This window comes from Rhinolophus hipposideros (genome assembly GCF_964194185.1).
Source record: "Rhinolophus hipposideros genome assembly, chromosome: 11".
Lineage (NCBI taxonomy): Eukaryota > Metazoa > Chordata > Mammalia > Chiroptera > Rhinolophidae > Rhinolophus > Rhinolophus hipposideros.
This window is the reverse complement of record NC_138057.1, coordinates 50,494,091-50,512,187: the sequence shown is the minus strand read 5'-3', so window position 1 is coordinate 50,512,187 and position 18,097 is coordinate 50,494,091. Positions and strand designations below refer to the sequence as shown.

General features: G+C 45.8%; 1 protein-coding gene across 4 annotated transcripts in view; it reads right to left on the bottom strand.

The window, feature by feature from the left end:
• Positions 1–5,701: 5,701 nt before the first annotated feature.
• The window catches only part of NFX1 (nuclear transcription factor, X-box binding 1), a 56,166-nt gene continuing 43,770 nt past the window's right edge, over positions 5,702–18,097 (bottom strand). For 2 of the 4 annotated variants that reach the window (XM_081066933.1, XM_081066935.1), the window contains exons 16-25: positions 17,791–18,021; positions 16,953–17,026; positions 16,069–16,170; positions 15,382–15,423; positions 12,560–12,658; positions 11,935–12,001; positions 10,628–10,773; positions 9,797–9,901; positions 8,081–8,189; positions 6,515–7,256 (exon numbers count right to left, since the gene is read on the bottom strand). In XM_081066933.1, coding sequence (XP_080923059.1) covers positions 8,117–8,189; positions 9,797–9,901; positions 10,628–10,773; positions 11,935–12,001; positions 12,560–12,658; positions 15,382–15,423; positions 16,069–16,170; positions 16,953–17,026; positions 17,791–18,021 — 939 coding nt within the window. In that variant the 3' untranslated portion in view covers positions 6,515–7,256; positions 8,081–8,116. Of the gene's footprint in view, positions 8,190–9,796; positions 9,902–10,627; positions 10,774–11,934; positions 12,002–12,559; positions 12,659–15,381; positions 15,424–16,068; positions 16,171–16,952; positions 17,027–17,790; positions 18,022–18,097 lie in introns of all 4 variants that reach the window. The other 2 variants (XM_081066934.1, XM_081066932.1) reach the window with 2 other exon arrangements.

Sequence of the window (18,097 nt, the reverse complement as noted above, 5' to 3'; positions counted from 1 at the left end):
CCAAGGACAGAGGGATGGAGGAGTGGGAGATGAGATTGGGAGGAACGTGGGGTAGTACAAGCTATTAATTTTCTAGTTCTGGAGTCGGGGAAAATTTATGGGTTATATGATTGTGCTTTGTAACATATAACTGGTATATATTTGTTTGTAGATATCATATATTTAAAAAGGTGAAGAAGAAATAGCTATGGCATGAGAAGAGGTGGTAGGAAGAGACAGGTTAGAGCTGAGATTACAGGGCATCTAGGGAGAAAGGGGAGAGGCTTGAATGTGTCTGACATCCCAGTGGGAGGAGCTAAGCCAGGGAACCAGGCCTGAGCGTGACCAGGGAAGGGCCCGCAAGCTGGAAGTCCCTCTGGGACCCTGGACAAGCCTCCCTCTTCCCCTCATTCAGCCTCAGTGGCCCTGTGAATACGAGGGTGGCCTTCCTCCTTCCTGGTATTCAGGGCAGCGTGACCAGAAGGCCTGTCACAGGTGGGGGAGGCACACATGGGCCCTGGGGTTCTGGTGGCTACCCTGTCCCTCACTGGCCACTTGAGCCTTCTGACATCTGCATGTCCCTGGGAGGTGGCCTCGGAGGCAGGGCAGCCAGGGGGTCCGTCCAGAACCCCTGCCTACTGTCCAATGCTCTGCCACAGACCTGTACTAAGCTCCCATGATCCCTGACCCCAGTCACAGAGCATTTCTGTGCACAGACCCCTTTCATTTTCTTGGCAGAGGGCGGCTAAAGCCTACAACATGCCAGTCACCATTCGAGTGCCGAGGATACAGGCACAAAGAAGACATACGAAAGTCCTTGTTCTCACGGAATTGACATTCTGTGCAAAACATGTAGTGTGTTAATGATACATGCTAAGGAGGAAACGCAGGAAAGGGGGATAGGAAGTGTGCGGTGTGGGAGGACGGAGGCCTCACTGAGATGACTGAATAAAGACCTGAATGGGGTGAGGGAATGAGCTAGGTAGGGGAAAGCACGCCAGGCTGAGGACACAGCCAGTGCAAAGGTCCTAAGGTGGGAACGTAAGGGGACCATTGATGGGATGGAAAGAGAGTGGCAAGGGTGGAAGAAAACAAGGTGAGAGAAAGGGACAGAGTGAACTGAGGCCAGGCCTAGGGGAGAGGTGAGGCCAAGGCATGGGGCAGAGGTGAGGGAGGTTTCTGGAGAGAGGGGAAGGTCTCATTGCAGGAAGGAAGGAAGCAGGCAGGATGGGGTGGGGCAGGCATCATGGTGCCTTGTGGGTTCTCTCTCTCTCTCTCTCTCACACACACACACACACACACAGCACTTCCTGGAACCATTCCCTGGCTGGACTCAGGTGACACACGTGTGCAGCTCTGGGAGTCAGGCTGCGAATGGAGCCATGGGAGTCCTGGCTCCTCTCTCATTCGCTCAGTCCCAGGCCCAGCATGAGGTGGCTGTGTGACCTGCAAAGGACCCCTCCCTTCTCTGGGTCTGTTTCCCTACTGTACAATGAGGTTTGGATTGTTGGTGTGTGAGGAGCCCCCCAACTCTAACCTCTTCCAGCACATTGAAGCCCCACGTCATGAACGCACTTTCCTACCAACGCCACAGCCTGCCCCAGCTAAGGCTGTGGAAGGGGATGGGTGGGGCAGGAGTGACTCCCAGCCCCAGACCAGGCTCCTCAGGACTTTGCCTCAGCCTGATGGTTTTGGCTGTGGGAAGAGCCCCTTATTCCCTGTTCGGACTGCTCTCCCATCCAACTCCGAGGGTTAGGCACCCACAGGCATTCCTCCCTCAGATAGGGTCCTGTAGCCCTGGAAGAGGTGGGAATAGCCATCGCAGTGCTGGCACCTTCAGTGGCAGCAGGCTGTGGCTGCTCAGAGCCTGTAACCTGACTTTGGCTCTGCACCTGCTCTGTGCTGACTTGAGTGGGAACAGGCATGATCCATCACCCTGTGCGCTGCAGGGACCACACGATGGCACTAAGAGTACAGGTGGAGGCTAGCCTGCCTGGATCCAAACACCAGCTCTGCCACACACTGGCTGTATGACCTCAGGTAAGACAGGACAATAGCTCCCACCTCAAAGGGCTGCTGGATGATGAAATGCTGGATGCCGGGCATGAAGGGAATGTGTTTGTTGCTGTTGTTATTTACACCCTCTCGTGGTCTTCACATCATCACACCCACCTTACATCCAAGGAAACAGGCCTGGGAAGATTGACTCAGTAAGGGGTAGAGTAGGGATTCAGTCGTTACCAGTAATGACCTCGCCTAGTTTTGTTTGGTTTTTAAATTGTGAAATATATTCTGTGAACGTATATATTACATACTGGTAATAGCTAAATAACAATAAAACACTCAAAAAACAAACCCCACAAATGAACAAACCCTCCACTCAAGTGCCCCCTATCAAGCTTTGGTAGGATATTGAACCTCTTGGGCCTCAGTTTCCTCATCTGTAAAGTGGGGATAAAACAGCTCAGAGCAGTGAGGTACTTCAGGTTTTGCCATCAGCCTTCCACGGTGATGGAGCAAGCGCAGGTGGAGTTTGCCAGAGATCAGAAGCCAAGGGTGAGAGGTCCTGGGTGAGTGGGGCCTGGGGGCTCAGAGGCTGTCTCAGAGGCTGAGAGACAACACTGCTCATAGCCAGGTATACCCAGGCATACAGATGAGGCCAATAAATCTAGGGTTGAGCCCTTGAGTCCTCCAAGGACCCAACCACACCCATGCAGGCTGAGGATTCCTAAGACGGAGTCACAACAGGCCCTGAAAACAGCCCTGCTAGTGCCAGCAAGAATGTGCTCCTGCCCTCTCCATGCTCACATTACCCTACCTGTGTCCTGGCTGCTGGCCCCAAGTGAAGGGACATTAGAGAGAAGATGAACTCCTAAGGGAGTCTCGGTGCTAGGGCTGGGGAGACTGGACAGGTGGTGGATACACCAGGGGACAGTTGGAGGTCAGACATGCTGAATCAGAGGGGCTTGTGGGATATTCAGGAAAGACATGGGCCTGGGCTAGAGATAGAGCTCTTAAGCCCAGGGTGGCATTTGAAGGCTTGCAGATGGAGATGGTGGCTCAGGGAAGATGATGGAGCCCTGTGGGGCACCCACGTTTAAGAGATGGCTAAAGGGAAGGAGGCAGCCAAGAGCTGCGATCTCCCCGGGCCCTGGAGCCTGAATACCCTGGGGCCTTAACTGATTTGTGCCCTTGGGCCTCGTGAGACTCAGATGGGGCAGGACAAGTAAGAGAAGCCCACACTCTCCTAGGAAAACCCCAGAGACCCTCCCCCTACAGGACTTCTCTGCAGCTTCAGTCCCCAGCGCTGATTCTAGAAATCTCTTGACTCCTGCCCTGTCCTCAGCTCCCTGCCTTCCAGATGATGATGCCCAGGGCACAGTCCTCAGACTTCTTTCACCCCCGTCCCCATCACAACATGATCTCACCAGCTTTTAAATACCATTATATGCCAACAGCTCCCCAAATTAGATTTCCAGCCCCCATGTACAACTGCCTACTGGACAGATTTTCATCCCCCAAGCCTGCTCTTCCCACACACTTTCCTATCTCTCAGTAAATGGCAATTTCATCTCCCCATTTCTCAGGCCAAAAACTCTGAAGTCATCCCTAACTCCAATCTCTCTCACACCCCACATCACAGCTGTCAGCAAATCCTCTAAGTGTTATCTGCAAAATGTATCTAGAATCCAGCCACGTCTCACCACCCCACATTTGAATCACCGTCGTCTCTCAGATCATGGCAGTGGTTTTCGGACTGGGCTCCCAGCCCTCTCCCCTTGCTCTAACTCAGCCCTACAGTCTAGTTTCAACACAGTAGCTGGAGTGATCCTTTCAGAAAATGAGCTAGAGTTTATTATTGACTCCTCTGCCCTAAGCCTTCCAATGGTCTCAAAGCCCCCTACTCTCCCTTATTCAGTCCCCCATAGCCTGATGGCTTTGCTGTCCCTTCAAGGCGCCTTTGCCATGGCTGTTCCTTCTGCCTGGGATGTTGTTCCTTCAGATATCTGCATGGCTTATGTTTTTACCCCCTGTGCTTATACTGTGTATCTCAAAAAGGAGAGGGAAACAGTATTTTAAAACAAGAAATTAAAGGGTGATACATTTAAAAGATATTGGTTATAAAATCTTCTAAAGTTTTAAATAAAGAGCTTTCCTGAGGCAAAGTATGAACACTGCCCCCACCCCATCCCCAAACTTGACTTGAGGATACATACTGCCTCCTCGTGGCCATTGGAAGAAAACCTCCAGTCTTTGGGGGTTGCTGGTATTCTCTGCACTGGTACATTGTATAAACTTTCCTCCCGCTTGTCCTGACCTCCTGGGCTACACAGTTCCAGGGACTTCTGGATGAGCTGTGTGAGCTGCTGCTGCTCAGGGTCACAGTGAGCTGCGGCAGCCAATCGGGCATCCTAGCAGTTCAGCTGGGTTCTCTGCACCCAGGTCCGAGGAGGCTGTGCAGCACGAAGCCTGGGGTGAGGGCAGCCTGTGCCACTGGGAAGGAAGCCCAGGGATTGTCTGGGGAAGACAGTGCACCTTGTCCTGGCTGAGGAAGCCCTAGATTGGGAAACCCAAGGCCTGGATTCCAGTCCTGGCTTGGCACACACTTAGTGGGACCTCATAAAGCCTTGTTTCTTCTGGCTGGGCCTTTGTAGACTGGGGTTGGAAGGGCTTAGAGGACACCCTGGGGAATTGTGAGCTCTAAAGGGCCACAGGAAAAAAATAAAAGTCCATGGGAGATGGTATGGGACATTTGTGCTGAGGCCATGTGGGCATTTGGGAGGCAGAACTTGCCTGATGAGTGTGGCAGGGCATGTGAAGGAACTGCTGAGGAAAGCAGGTCTGAGAAGGTGAAGGAGCTCTGGCCTGGCACTCCCTCCCCAATGTTGGCAGAGTTGGCATGGCAGCAGGTTCTCCTTAGAGAACAAGGTCTCCAGGCTTTCCGGCATGAAGCAAGAAGGCTGGAACCATGCGGAAAAGACTCCCCAAACCTAAATGTCAGGCCTCACTGTTTGGGACTGCACCCCCTTCTCTGACGAAGGACCTGTCCAGGACACGACCCAGAGCTGCTTCACACAGACCCTGCGATCAGATGGCCTGCTTTCATCTGCAGTCCTGCACAACCCCCACTGCACGCCAGGCTGGCAGCACTCTTTAGAGGAGCCAGCTCTGCCAGAGGGAATTCCAGAGATAAGAACTTGGTCTCTAGAAAGCTCTGGCCCCATAAAGAAATGCCTGCTGAAGACTGTGGAGCTGGGAGGGGAGGGAAGATACACCTAATTCTCAAGGAGAAAGTGTGGGGTCCTGGTGCCCACAGGCTCCCTCCATGTATGGGGTGGAAGGACAGGGGTATCTTTCTCTTTAGCCCACATTCATGCAGTCTTGTTCAGGGCCACTGCTCATTGGAGAATTCACCGACCCATGAGAAGCAGCTTCCTTTGGCCGAGGGCCTGGGGTCCCTTTGGTGATTTGAGGCGGCTAACTCTCTGCTGACCCTTGGCATCCTATCCTATGTCCTGGACTTCCTGAATCTCTTCCCTCTTTGCAGCACCAACTCCCACCACCTCATCCTCACTTGGATTACTCTTGCAGCTCTTAGCTGGGCCTCATACCTCCAAGGTAGTCCTCGAATCCCTGGGCAAACTAAGATCCATGTCCACATTCAGCCTGCTGGTGTTTTTGTGCAACCCACGAGCTAAGAATGGTTTTCACATTTTCAAATAGTTGGACAAAATAAAAATATTATTTGGTGACATGTGAAAATTACATGAAATTCTGATTCCAGTGTCTATAATATAATTAGAACAGAATCCAGCTCTCTCACTTGTGTATTGTCTGTTGCTGTTTTCACACTATAATGGCGGAGCTGAGTGGCTGCAACAGAAACTCTTAGGCTCACACAGCCTGAAACATTTACTGTCTGGCCCTTTACAGAAAACATGTGCTGATTCCCGCTCTAGATTGTAAATCCAGCCAAGCCACTGTCTGCTTAGGACCCGTCAGTGGCTCCCCAGGGCTCTCCGTAAGTTGACCTGTCTACTTCTCCAGCTTCATCACCTGTCCGTCCAGCTGTCTGCCCACGCTGGACAACGATCCCTTCCTCAAACCCACTACGAACCACACCCCCACTTGTCTCATGCCCTTCACCTTCACTTGGCATGCCCCTCCTCCCAGTGGCAGTCTGCCATCTCTAGACTCAGCTCAAATGCTTCCTCCTGTTTCCCTTTCCCTTCCAAGAGTCCTTCCCCCAAGCACAAGCTAACCCAGTCCTATCTCCACACGAAAAACTCCTCATATGCCTCTTCAGCTTTTAATAACAGACTCATGACCTATTTGTGCCAGACTACCCAATTCCATTATATATATTCAAGTATGGGTCCCCCACTGGATTACTAAGTAAAGAGCAGGCCACACCTGCCCCCCACAGCTCCAGCATAAGGTGGGCACACTAACATTCCCCTGAAGAGGCCTGCTTAGCATGCTAACCTTTTAATTAGCTAGTATTATGGAAAAAGAAGATGCTTACAGATTTTCTAGATATCAAGTATAATTTTTATAAACTTTTAGCAATTTTATAATATTTATAAACCTAGGATAGATCAGGCACCTCTACGTGTGTTATCTCATTTAATCATCACAACAACCCTGGTGAGGTAGGTGATGCCTCCATTCCACCAAGCAGCAAGTTGTTATGTGGCAGAGCTGGAATCTGAAATCAGATCTCCTGCCTCCTGCTGATTAAGACGCTCTCAAGCTCTCAATGTACAATTCACCCACTAAACTCACTGCTCAAAAAATGTCACAGATGCTTGTGGGCTTCCTATTGGGTGTGGGGCCATTGACTCTGTGGTAAATGGGCCCAGATAAGGTGGTTTTGTGGTTCTTCATCTCTTCCCTCCAGTCACCTGTTCCCACTGCTGTACCTGATGCCTTTCAAGACAGATTGTCTGGGTTAGGACCAAAGAATGGCCCTGCTCTTTCTGTGAAAATTAAGTGCTGGTTTTGTGATGTCATTTCTCAAATCTCCTTCTGTTGCTCTGGGGCTTGTGACTTGTTCTAGAGGAAAAGGAAGTTGTTGGAAGTCTGGTCTCTGTGCTGGAGGAGTACCAATACAGAGAGCCAAACTAATGTCACTGTTGATGTACCTGCCTTACAGGAGCCTGAAGAATGCCTCCAGTGGGCTTCTAGGATAAGCCCTGGGCTTTCCATATACTTTTTTGAATATTCAAACAGTCCAGCGCTCAGAGACAGGGAGAGCCAATAGGGCTGCTGCAGGCCTGGGAGAAAGCAACACAGGAAAGGTAAGTCTACTTGAGACTCTTTCTCAACCAAAGACAAGGCATTGGGGCTACACTGGTCATACACTGAGGCTACAGTGTAAATCTAGCAGGAGGAGTTTTCTCTATGTCCTCTGCCATCACGGTGGATAACTAAAGTGACTGTCACCAGGCAGGCTCAGCGATGTGGTATGAGGCGCCCCTTGGACTCCAGAAAATGGAGTACTGTAAAGACACAAGATCCCTCTGCTAGGTCTAGAACTAATGGTACTGAGAACCACTAAATAAGGTCAGCTAGATAGACCTATGAGAGTTCTTGACAAAATACTCAGATAAGATAGTTGGGTTTAACACAACACGTGATTCAGGATATGGGGTAGCAAGTCAACATTTGGTATTTTGGACTGAGAAGTTCGCTTGTATCTTTCCAAAGATAGTGCTCAGTCTGGATTAAAAGAGCAAGATGCACCTGATGTTGCAGGCATTTTCAGGAGGATGGGTAATGGGGACAACTGAGGCATAATAAGCACTATTAAGCTCTTTTCAGGCTAAATTCTGGTTTGTTCAAATCAAGCCCAATGTTCCCCTAACCCTCCGAGCAATCACAGCAAAGGTGTGAGGAGCATCTGCAAACACATGACCGAATCCCTAGTGTCCATGCAGTCAAGATCTGGCTGTACCGAGACACTTCATACAGACGGATTAGAAGACAGGGGATTTCTGACACATTCATGCTTTGGATGCATCGGTAAAAGACAGTATGTTCCACCAGGCAGTTGGGAACAAGCATGATTTATCTGCTGGCAAATGAGTCTCCACCCCACCTAGTCATTCTTTCCTCTAAGTGCATCTTGAGCTTCTCAGTCCTGGACATCAAAGTAGTCAATTACCGGCTCCTTGGTTATTTTCTGTAAATTACTGCTCCCAGGATTCCTGAAAAGCAAACAAAGAATGATCCATCTTTTCTTTTTGCAGGAAACAGATGGTCTTCAGGAAGTTAAGGATCAGCTGATCCATTTGTGAAACTTTGATAAGATAGTGGGGTCTACATGAGCTGAGATCTGTTGAAATTTGGTGATGGGCACAGAGGAGTTCACTACATTATACTATTCTCTCTAAAAATTTTCTACAATATAATTTTATACAAAAATAAAGCAAGCAAAATTGGTAGTCCCAAAATAGTCATGGGGATGGTGAAATACAATATGGAGAACATAGTCAATGATGCTATAAAAACTATGTGTGGTGTCAGATGGGTATTACCCTTATGAGCAGATCAATTCATAAATTATATAAATGCCTAACTACTGTGCTGTACACCTGAAACTAATATAAAATAATAATACTAAATATAAACTATAATTAAAAAATACACATAGTTACAGGATGTGAAATACAGCACAGGAAATATAATTAGTGGTATTGTAATAGCTGTGTACAGTGTCAGAGGGGTAGTAGACTTGTTGGGGTCATCACCTTGTGAAGTGTGTAAATGTCTAATCATTATGTTGTTTTGTACACCTGAAACTAATAATAAAAAAATAAAATAAAGCAAGCAAAGGAAAAAAACACCCAGCATGGCATAAACAGGTCAATGACTCCACATGGTTATATCTAGGGGGTACTGGACATGGCTGTGGAATAACATGTGGAATACCCCACCTGTTTCCAAAACCACTGCCCATGCAGACAGGTAATTTGTGCTGATTAGAATCCATGTCGCCTGCTTCTTAGGGGTGGCTGGAGCTGAACTGGGTCTCTACATGGCTCCAGATGCTCCTGCCGCGGCTGTGCCCAATGGGCAACACCTAGCTGCCCTAGCCACTCCCAGCGGAACACTGACTGCTATGACCCTATTGGTGACCTTGTAAACTGCCCTACCCACCCTCCCAGAGGTCTTGTGTAGAGGGTACTGCCAGGGCTTGTGTGTGGAAGGCCAGAACAGGAGTAGGAAATCCTTTGGGTTTCTGAGCAACTTTTAGCCATGTTGCCTCTCACAGTAGGGCAGCTGGCTCCCCTCCTGGCGAGGGGGTGGGGAGGCAGAGATGGTGCTCCTTCCCAGCTCTTGTTTGGGAAAACACCTGGCAGACTTGCCGCAGCTTGCCAATGTGGTTTTCTTTTGTCTTTAAATCATGGAGATATGTTTTTGTTGTAAAAATGACTCACCACATGGAAGTAGAGCAGAACATGGAAGTCCCCCTCTTTACTACCACCCTACCCCCACCTATCTCATTTTCATTAAGAGTAAGCTTTGTGAACTGCATGTTGTTCCTGAATCATCTGGTACGACTGGCTGAATCCACTTCCCAGTGTCCCCATCTAAGCAAAGGAAATTAGGTCCATGACTGCTGCCCCTGGAGGGAAAGTGGGCATTACAAACAGTAAATTTGGACCCCTGTGGCATGACAAATGTGTTTGACATCCAGTCAAACCTTACATACTTGAACATGGTACCCCACGGCCAGGCTCAAGGCCAGTTCAGCCCTACTGGCTTCTCTGAACAGACAAGGCCCTTTGGAAAGTAGCTGAAGAATCCTTACTTGTCTGCCTGATGCCTGTGATGAGGAATTGGTGGTGGAGGCCGTGACTGCATTTCCTTTTCAAGTATACTTGTCAGCGTGGTAGGAGGACAAACGGACTTCCCTCTGATAAAAGTCAGAACACAAAGTACTGAAAAGTGAGAAATGTTTGTGGAGACGGGCAGACCGCTAGAAACCCAGTCTGTGATTTTGGCACTATGAAGTTACTGAGCACTTGCTGATATGACCTGTTTCTGCTCAGGCACTGTCACCTTCATTTAACCCTTGTCCCTTCCACCCCCCTCTGCGGGGCCTGTTATCTGCTTCTCCTCATCTCACTTGAGTTTTCTTCCCTGGGCAGTTCTTGCTACTCCCTCAGGTTCTGACAGTGATCCTAGATCCTCCCTGTCCCCTCTTGGTTTCATATGACTGCCTCAGTTTCCTCTGATGGCAAACACTGTTTACAGGGGATGCCTTGTGTCACAGTCTAGCATTCTTTGTTTCCATCATGGCAGGACAGAAGGGAAGAAGGGACTGATGTGCTGGGTAGGCACCCAGCCCAGGCCCTCAGGGGCTCTTCCCTTTGCCTGAGAAAAGCTGCCTCTAGTCACTGACGGGGATCTGGGCAGACACGAGGCTTGTATTCTTTAGGTGTGTCTGTGCTGTGGACTGAGGCATGGGCTTTCCTCTCTGGTTCGGACCTTTGGATCATCTCAGAATGGCTGCCCCAGAAGCAGATTTTTGAACTACTGTTCCAGGAGAAGTAAGGAAAGCAAATATTGACAGACCCTGCTCCCCAGACCCAGTTTGCCCCATTGAGCAGTTCTTCCTGCGGTGACAAGATGAGCCCACCTGACTGCAGTGACCACGACGTTGCGCTTCGGTTCACTGTCATAGCTCAAGCTCTCCAGGCCATACACTTGGGCAAGGTCGTGGATGATCCGGCGGTGGTCTCTGTTCATGGGAGGGAAGAAGTGGCTCTTCTTGCTATTCTTTCCCTGTATTGAGGGAAAAGAGGCTGATTGATAAAAATGACCTTGAATACAGAATATGCTTACAAAGGCCTTCCCCCACAGCAGGAGACCCTGGTCAATACAGAGGTGGCTAAGTTTTAGGGGCCCACAGTGTACAGCGCATCACTGCCTGCCACGCAAGCCGAGTGGTTTGGGAGCATGAGGGCTGATGCACTGCATCCACTCTGTGACCACACAGAAGGAGCTGGCCAGGGTTACGGACAAAGGGTAGTAAACTGAGACTCACAGTGTAATATTTCCTCCTGAGGGGGCCTATAACTGGGGAGGGATATTCCCAAGAAATGACTAAATAAATTGATGACTTATAAAACAAGAAAATCTCACTTCCTATAAAAGTATGTTGTACACTAAAAATCATGTGTGCAGATAGACACACATGCAGAGAAATACATTTGCTCAGGTGTCCTAATTAGGAGAGAACAATGATTCCATTTCCTCCTTTGTGTTAGTATCCTGCTGGGAAGTGGGAATAGAAGAGAAAGGGAGAGGACAAGAAAGATGGTGGGAAGGAAATGGTTCTTTAGATATGGAGCTAAAGCAGCCATTTCATCCTCACTCCGAGGCCCCAGTGAATGAAGAGGGAGCCATTATGGGGCAGGCTACTTCTGACTAACAGACTTTTTTTGCTTAAAGCTACCTCCCCAACATTCCTGGCTGCCTCCAAATCAGAGGCCTGACTCTCCCGAGTCTCCTGAGGGAGCCTAACCCATTACTCTTCAGCTCTAGTCATTCAACTTTTTATCTTTACCTTAGAGTTTCTTTCCTTGCTTTTGGGGTAATAAAGAACCAGTATGTCCTATTATACAGCAGCCCTTCAGAGATCTGAGGGCCCAGCATATCTCCCTAAGAATCCCATAGTCATTCAACTATCACTATTGAACCACCTTGTCCAGAGTTTCTTCACCCATCCTTAGGCACTGAGCTAGAATTTTTATTTACATGTAATTTGATTGCAGATATTTTTCCTGAACCAGGACAGGGATTCTATGAATGTTATCATAGCTGGGAAGATAAGAATCCTCAAAAGGAAGGTGAGACTTTTTTCTACAACTGCTCTACACCAACAGTGTTTCTGGGACTTGATTTTTTTATCAAGCTGGCCTTGTTGGATATTTTGACTCCAACCTTATTCACAGCTTCCACAAGGGCTTCCATTTCTTTCTCAACGTCACTGACAAACTTTAAGTCCTTCCTGAAATGAGAAATCACCACAGTTAATTTCATCTGTTCTGGCCTTTGAGTATCCCTCCTGCCCACTCTCTCTGCCTATAAAGTGCAGACAATGGACAATGTGGGCAGAAAAACTACAAAGGTCAGGAATTGTCAGATAACAGAATGTTGACTGTGATTGAACAAAGGAAGAGAAAAAGAAAAAACAAGTTTGAGAAAGGAGAGGATAGAAGGAGAAATAGCCATTGGAGGGCCAGGAGACAAGTGGAAAATAAGAGCTGTTAATACCCAAGCAAGGCCAAAGATGGAATTCGGCCAGAGATCCTTCAATTTAGGTTAGTCCAGTCCTCGGGAGGCCCAAACTACTACCGTATGGGATCCACACACACCCAAATTCAATTCTTAAAGGGGACAGTTTTGAGAGGCCAACAGAAGGATTTTTATTAAACATCACACAATCTCTTGTAATGGATATATAAACTTTAACTGGCTCAATCACAGAGGAGTACATATTGGTTACTTAAAAAACCAAACACTCTCGTAAGCCACAATTAAGGAAGTAGGTTAACAAGTTACATACCTGGCATCTTCTTTCAAATTGTCACTGAATTTTGACACTGAAGAACGTACATTGAAAGGATCAGAATCATCGCTGATACAAAATGCCTCTGCTAACCGCCTGAAAGAAAGAAGTATGTAAATAGAAAGAAAGGAAGGGAAGGAAAACTATCTTATAATAACATAGAGTACTCACCATGTCCCAAGTTCTTTACACATTAATGATCTCATTTCAGTAAACTCAATTATTAAGGAAAGAATAACACCACCTTGGAACAAGATACGGTATTGTCTTCATAGAAGAAAATAAAGAAGACAGTGCATACGGTCAAGCCACAAGCTAACACAGGGGACTGGGATTTTTTGGTGAAGTTAAAGATGGGGGATTGAGAGCACTGAGAATGGTCCATAGGGGATGACATTTTCTGAGGTTTCACCTAAACATCAGGTACATAAAGTAGACATATAAATATTGAAATTAATATCACATGAAAGTCTGGAAAATAAAGAATTCCATTAAAAATATAAAACACTGCATTTTAATATATTTCCTTTCAGTTTTTTCCCCCTATAATTTTTAGCAGTTGCAATCAGTGTATATAAAACTTTGCATCTTTTTCTCCCCTATATCATTATATGATTAGCATTTCTCGTATTACTATTTGTTTTTCACACATACTGTTTTAATAGCTGCATAATCCTCTAATTACGTATATTTCACAATTTAAACATTCCCCATTTAGGTTTCCTTAACAGTTGCCTAGTTTCTCAGTATTATAAGTGACACAATTAACATCTCTGAGCAAAAAGCTTTTAAGATTATTTCTCTGGAAAATGTTCCCACGTGTGAGATTACTGGGTTAAATAGTATGGACCTCACACCCCAGATCACCACGGTATAAGTGGCCTCCACAACTGCCTACTTGTGGTTTGACTGACAGTGTGAGTCTTAGGGCATCTCACCAATACCCACTTATATCTTTTGGTTTTTATTTTTAAAGATAGATAATTCAGCTTAGCACTTAGTACAATTTTCACTTACACTGAGATGGGTCTCTCTCAAGCTTAATGCTCATAACAATCTGGTTTATTGTTGCTCGGTTTTCCAATTTTTCAAGAGAAGCTTAATTTTCAAGTTTTCAAGGGAATTTCTAGACGGGAGATCTTTTGATGTCTTGATTAGTCAGCCACAAATTCAAATTTAAATACCAATAAAACATATCTGTAGGAAAATCTGGCCTGCCAGTTTTTCATTTCTGCAATGAAGTATATTTGCAACTTCAGATGGAGTTTCCTTTTTTAAATTTGCATTTATCTCTTTTCTTAGGTCAGTGGGTTTTTAAGAAAGAATCTCTATATAGTGAGAGTCATTACATCATCATTCTAAGATGGAAGACATCTTGATAAATATACTAGTCAAATGAATATTCATATGGAAAAAATTTGAATCATGATCCCTCCTTATATCACACTCAAAAAAAAAAAAAATCAGTCCAGGTCAACTGTAGATCTAAATGTGAAAGGTAAAAAAGCATTATTCACTAAAGATAAGACTGATATACTGCACTACCTTAAAATTAGAAACTTCTATTTATCAAAAGACACCATCAAAAGAGTGAAAAGTGAAGGTACGGAGTGCGAGAAAATACAATATATAAAACCAATAAAGAATTCATATCCAAAATACATAAAGACCTTCTACTAATCAATATGAAAAAGACAGACAACACAATTTAAAAATAAGTAAAAGACCTGAAAAGGCACCTCACAAAAGAGGGTATTCAAATGGCCAATAAACATATGTAAAGGTGCTCAACCTTCCTGGTCATCAGGTAAATATAAGTTAAAAGCCTACTGACATCTGGCTATACATCCACGAGACTGGATTAAAATTTAAAAGACTGACAATTCCAAGTGCTGACAAAAACGTAGAGCAATGAGAACTATGACCTTGCTGGTGGGAGTGTAATCTGGTACTACCATTTTGGACACAGTTTGGCAAAACTGACTAAAGCTCAACATATGCATACCGTCTTCATCAGCAAATCTACTCCGATATCCAACAGAAATTAATACATATATACAGCAAAGCGAGTTGAGAATGTTCTTATAGAGGATTATTTTGTAATAGCCCAATACTGACAACACACATTATCTATTAATGGTAGAAAAGAGAAATAGACTATGACATATTAATATAATAAAATATCATGTGGGAATGACAATGAACCAAGTATTGCTACATGCAACAACAGGAATGAATGCCACAAATGTAATGAAAGAAGCAAGATAAAAATAATACGAACTATACGATTTCATCATTTACATGAAATTCAAAAACAGACAAAACTACCCTAAGGTGTAAGAAGTCAGGATAGAAGTTCTATCTTTGTGGAGCACAAGAGAGGGTTCTGGTAATTTTCCATTTCTTGACCTGGGTGATGCTTATTAACACTGCGCTGACTTTGTAATGACTCACTCTGTGTACTTCTGATCTTCTATATGTATGTTACACTTCAACATAAAAATCCGTTAAAAAAATGTTTAAGCCTCTTATCTCCATTGGAATCAGGAAGTCTGGCAGTCACACAATAATAAGTATGCTGTGTCATGTAATGTTTACACCATGCCCTAAACCACACAAGCTCATGTTTCGGAAATACACTGAAATCGCATTGAGTGGTTTATCCTGACACTTCAGTTGTTGATGATCAAATTTCTCTTGCTCTCCAATAGCAGCAAAAGACTCAGAGCAGCTGCTGAGTGAATGCTTAAAGAGTTGCTCCCTCACACTAGGTTCAGAGCTCAAGGTCAAGTAGACAAACAGCAGTTGACACTACTTACTTCTTTCTTTCCAAGGCTGAACACTCCTCATCACAATCCAGCCTGTAGAAGCAAATGAAAAAAAAAAGTCAGGGCACAGGTTTTACAGTTCCTATACAGCACTAAGTTCTTAGATAGTCAACCTGGAAACAGAGTAGACTGGCCAAAGGATGGCTAGATGAGGTCCCTTTCAAGGATAGGTGGGCAGGCCTCTCATTTATGGGACTCTAGGAGTCCTCAGAAGGGCCTCTGAGTGTCCCCTGCCTGCTCAGCCCCCGAAATGCTCCCATTGCCCCTCTGACAGCCCCACCTCCCCTGTGACATTGCCACCACTCTGGTTCTCTGTTCTCCTGTGTGTTGGGCTGGACACATGTAGGTCTGTGTTTCCTCTGGCTACTGGTCAGAATGAGGCCTGGAAAAGTCTCCTCTGATCTTAGCTATACCCTGAGTAGGATTCACTGGATTGGACTGGGTGTGGCTCTTAACATCAAATGTCTGTTGAACATCTACTGTGTATGCAAAGCTTTACTGTGGGGGATTGAGATAAATGAATGGTTCCTACCCTTTGGAAATTAAGTCTAATAGGAGAAGATATTCTAAAAATTATCTGTGGAGCATTTGAGATCTTGCTTCCTCATAATTGTCATCAGCTTTGGCTCAAATAAACTCTAATAAAAATTCAAAAAAATAAAAAAAATAAAAAATTACCTGACTTGATTAATTTCTTTCTTAGTGATCAACTTGCTGATCTCCACTGAATCTCCAAGCTGCATGTCTGTTACTTTAGAGGCCATGGAAATGGCAGCTATTCTGAAGTATAAAAAAGAAAAGGAAGAAAAGGCATTGAAGTTTCACAAGAACCTCCTCATACCAGGCACGTAAGACTTCTTTCAAGGCAAATCTACCGATTTGTGCAGCCTCGGAAGTGCACCTATTATAAACTGCTCACATGCTCATGTCCTATCTTCTCAATTAGATTCTAAGCAGCTAGCTCCCAGGAAGCAGAGGTAATATATTTCTCAAGAACCCTTTGAACACCCAGGCCAATGCCTGGCACATATCCACTCTGATGTCTGCATACTCTGAAAGTCCTGTTTCCATGGCACATCTCTGTATCTAATCAGAGATATACACAACATCCATCCTTAACACCTCCACCTCTGTACTCAGATTCCTGTGTGAACACACGGATCCTAAGATTTCAGGAGGCTGCAAAGACACTGCACAGAGCAGTCAGAAACCCCCACTTCAGGGGAGGAGCACAGGACTAGGTCCTGGCTGTGCCACCACGAGTGGTGGGACATGAAAGCAATTCACGCAACTTCAGGACATCTTCCCTTCTGATCTCATGGTGTAACAGGGGCAAAAGGGAGAGACAGAGGAAGAAGGAGGAGGGGAAACAAAAAGGTTATTTTACAAATTAAAGTTTGGGGAGGAAAGGTACATAAAGCAGTAGTACTTTTCTTTGAACCACTAAAACTAAATTCAAGAAAATTTTTAAAACTTTCCAGATTTTACGAAAGTTGCAAGGATCCTACAATAAATACATGTACATCTATGACCACCAATTATTAACATTAAGTAGCGTTAACCTTTGATAAGTACTGGATGCTTCAGAGCAAACCATGATCTCTTTTCTTCGTCCACATTCACATTGCAGCTCAATCTGAAATAAGATTAACATGGAGCAACTTTTAGCACATGGAAACCATGTGAGTGAGCAGGTTTCACTTTTAAAGTCTCTCTCAAGTCAAACCATGGCAGAGAATAAAGTGATGGCTCCACTCCAGGATGGAGGAAGCTAACCACATGTGCAAACTGACAATATGGTAGATGACAAGCTAGGAGGGGAATGTCCAGTCTACAGTGCCTTTTCCTGGGAACTACTCCTGTCCTTAATCTGGTCTAAAGGGACAGGCCTAGAAAGGAGTTTTTACCACTGAATCAGAAGTAGACATTTGACCCAGGACCAGCCAAGGCCTACCCAACTCCACCTCATCCCACTGCTTGCACCTCCTCAGGGCGGCCTTGCTTAATTCCTCAGACCACATTAGTGCCTCTCTCACATCCTCTCCTAGCTCCCTCTATAAGGGTGTAACTACTCCTTCATGATGCTTACCGCAGTCAGAATTAATTATCTGAGTAGTTAATGAGTTATTTGTCACATCTAATGGAAGGGACCATGAGTCTCTTGTTCATTGGGGTAGCCCTAGCACCCAGCACATCTTGCACAAAACAGACCCTTATATATTTAAAAGGGCATCTCAAGCTGGGCAGACAGAAGCCTCTATGATTTATTCCTTGTCAGCCTTTCTCTTGTTAACTTGCAGTCCCTCGGAATCAATGACTGCTGACTAGCATGCATGCCCAGGACTCATTAGCAGCCTTAGAACCGGAGTCAATGCCCCATCCAGAGCTAGGGACACGCACCTTGGCTTTGCAAGCAGTCACAGGGCAGGGTGAACTGAGGTGGCAGGGCGCCATACACGGGTGGCCACAGTCAGCCCTGGGGGTGATGCAGGGCTGCTTGCAGGCCTCATCCACAAGACACTCTCCTTTGTGACACAGTCTCTGGCACTTATGCACCCCGCATGGCAGCGCTGCACTGCAGGCTAATCCGCAAGAGATATCAACCAGGTGACACGGGATGTTGCTTCGTAGCTAGGAGAGACAGAGCAGACAGATTCTCATTTCTGGGTGGGATATGGGGTGAGTTTTAACTTCCTATCTAAACATT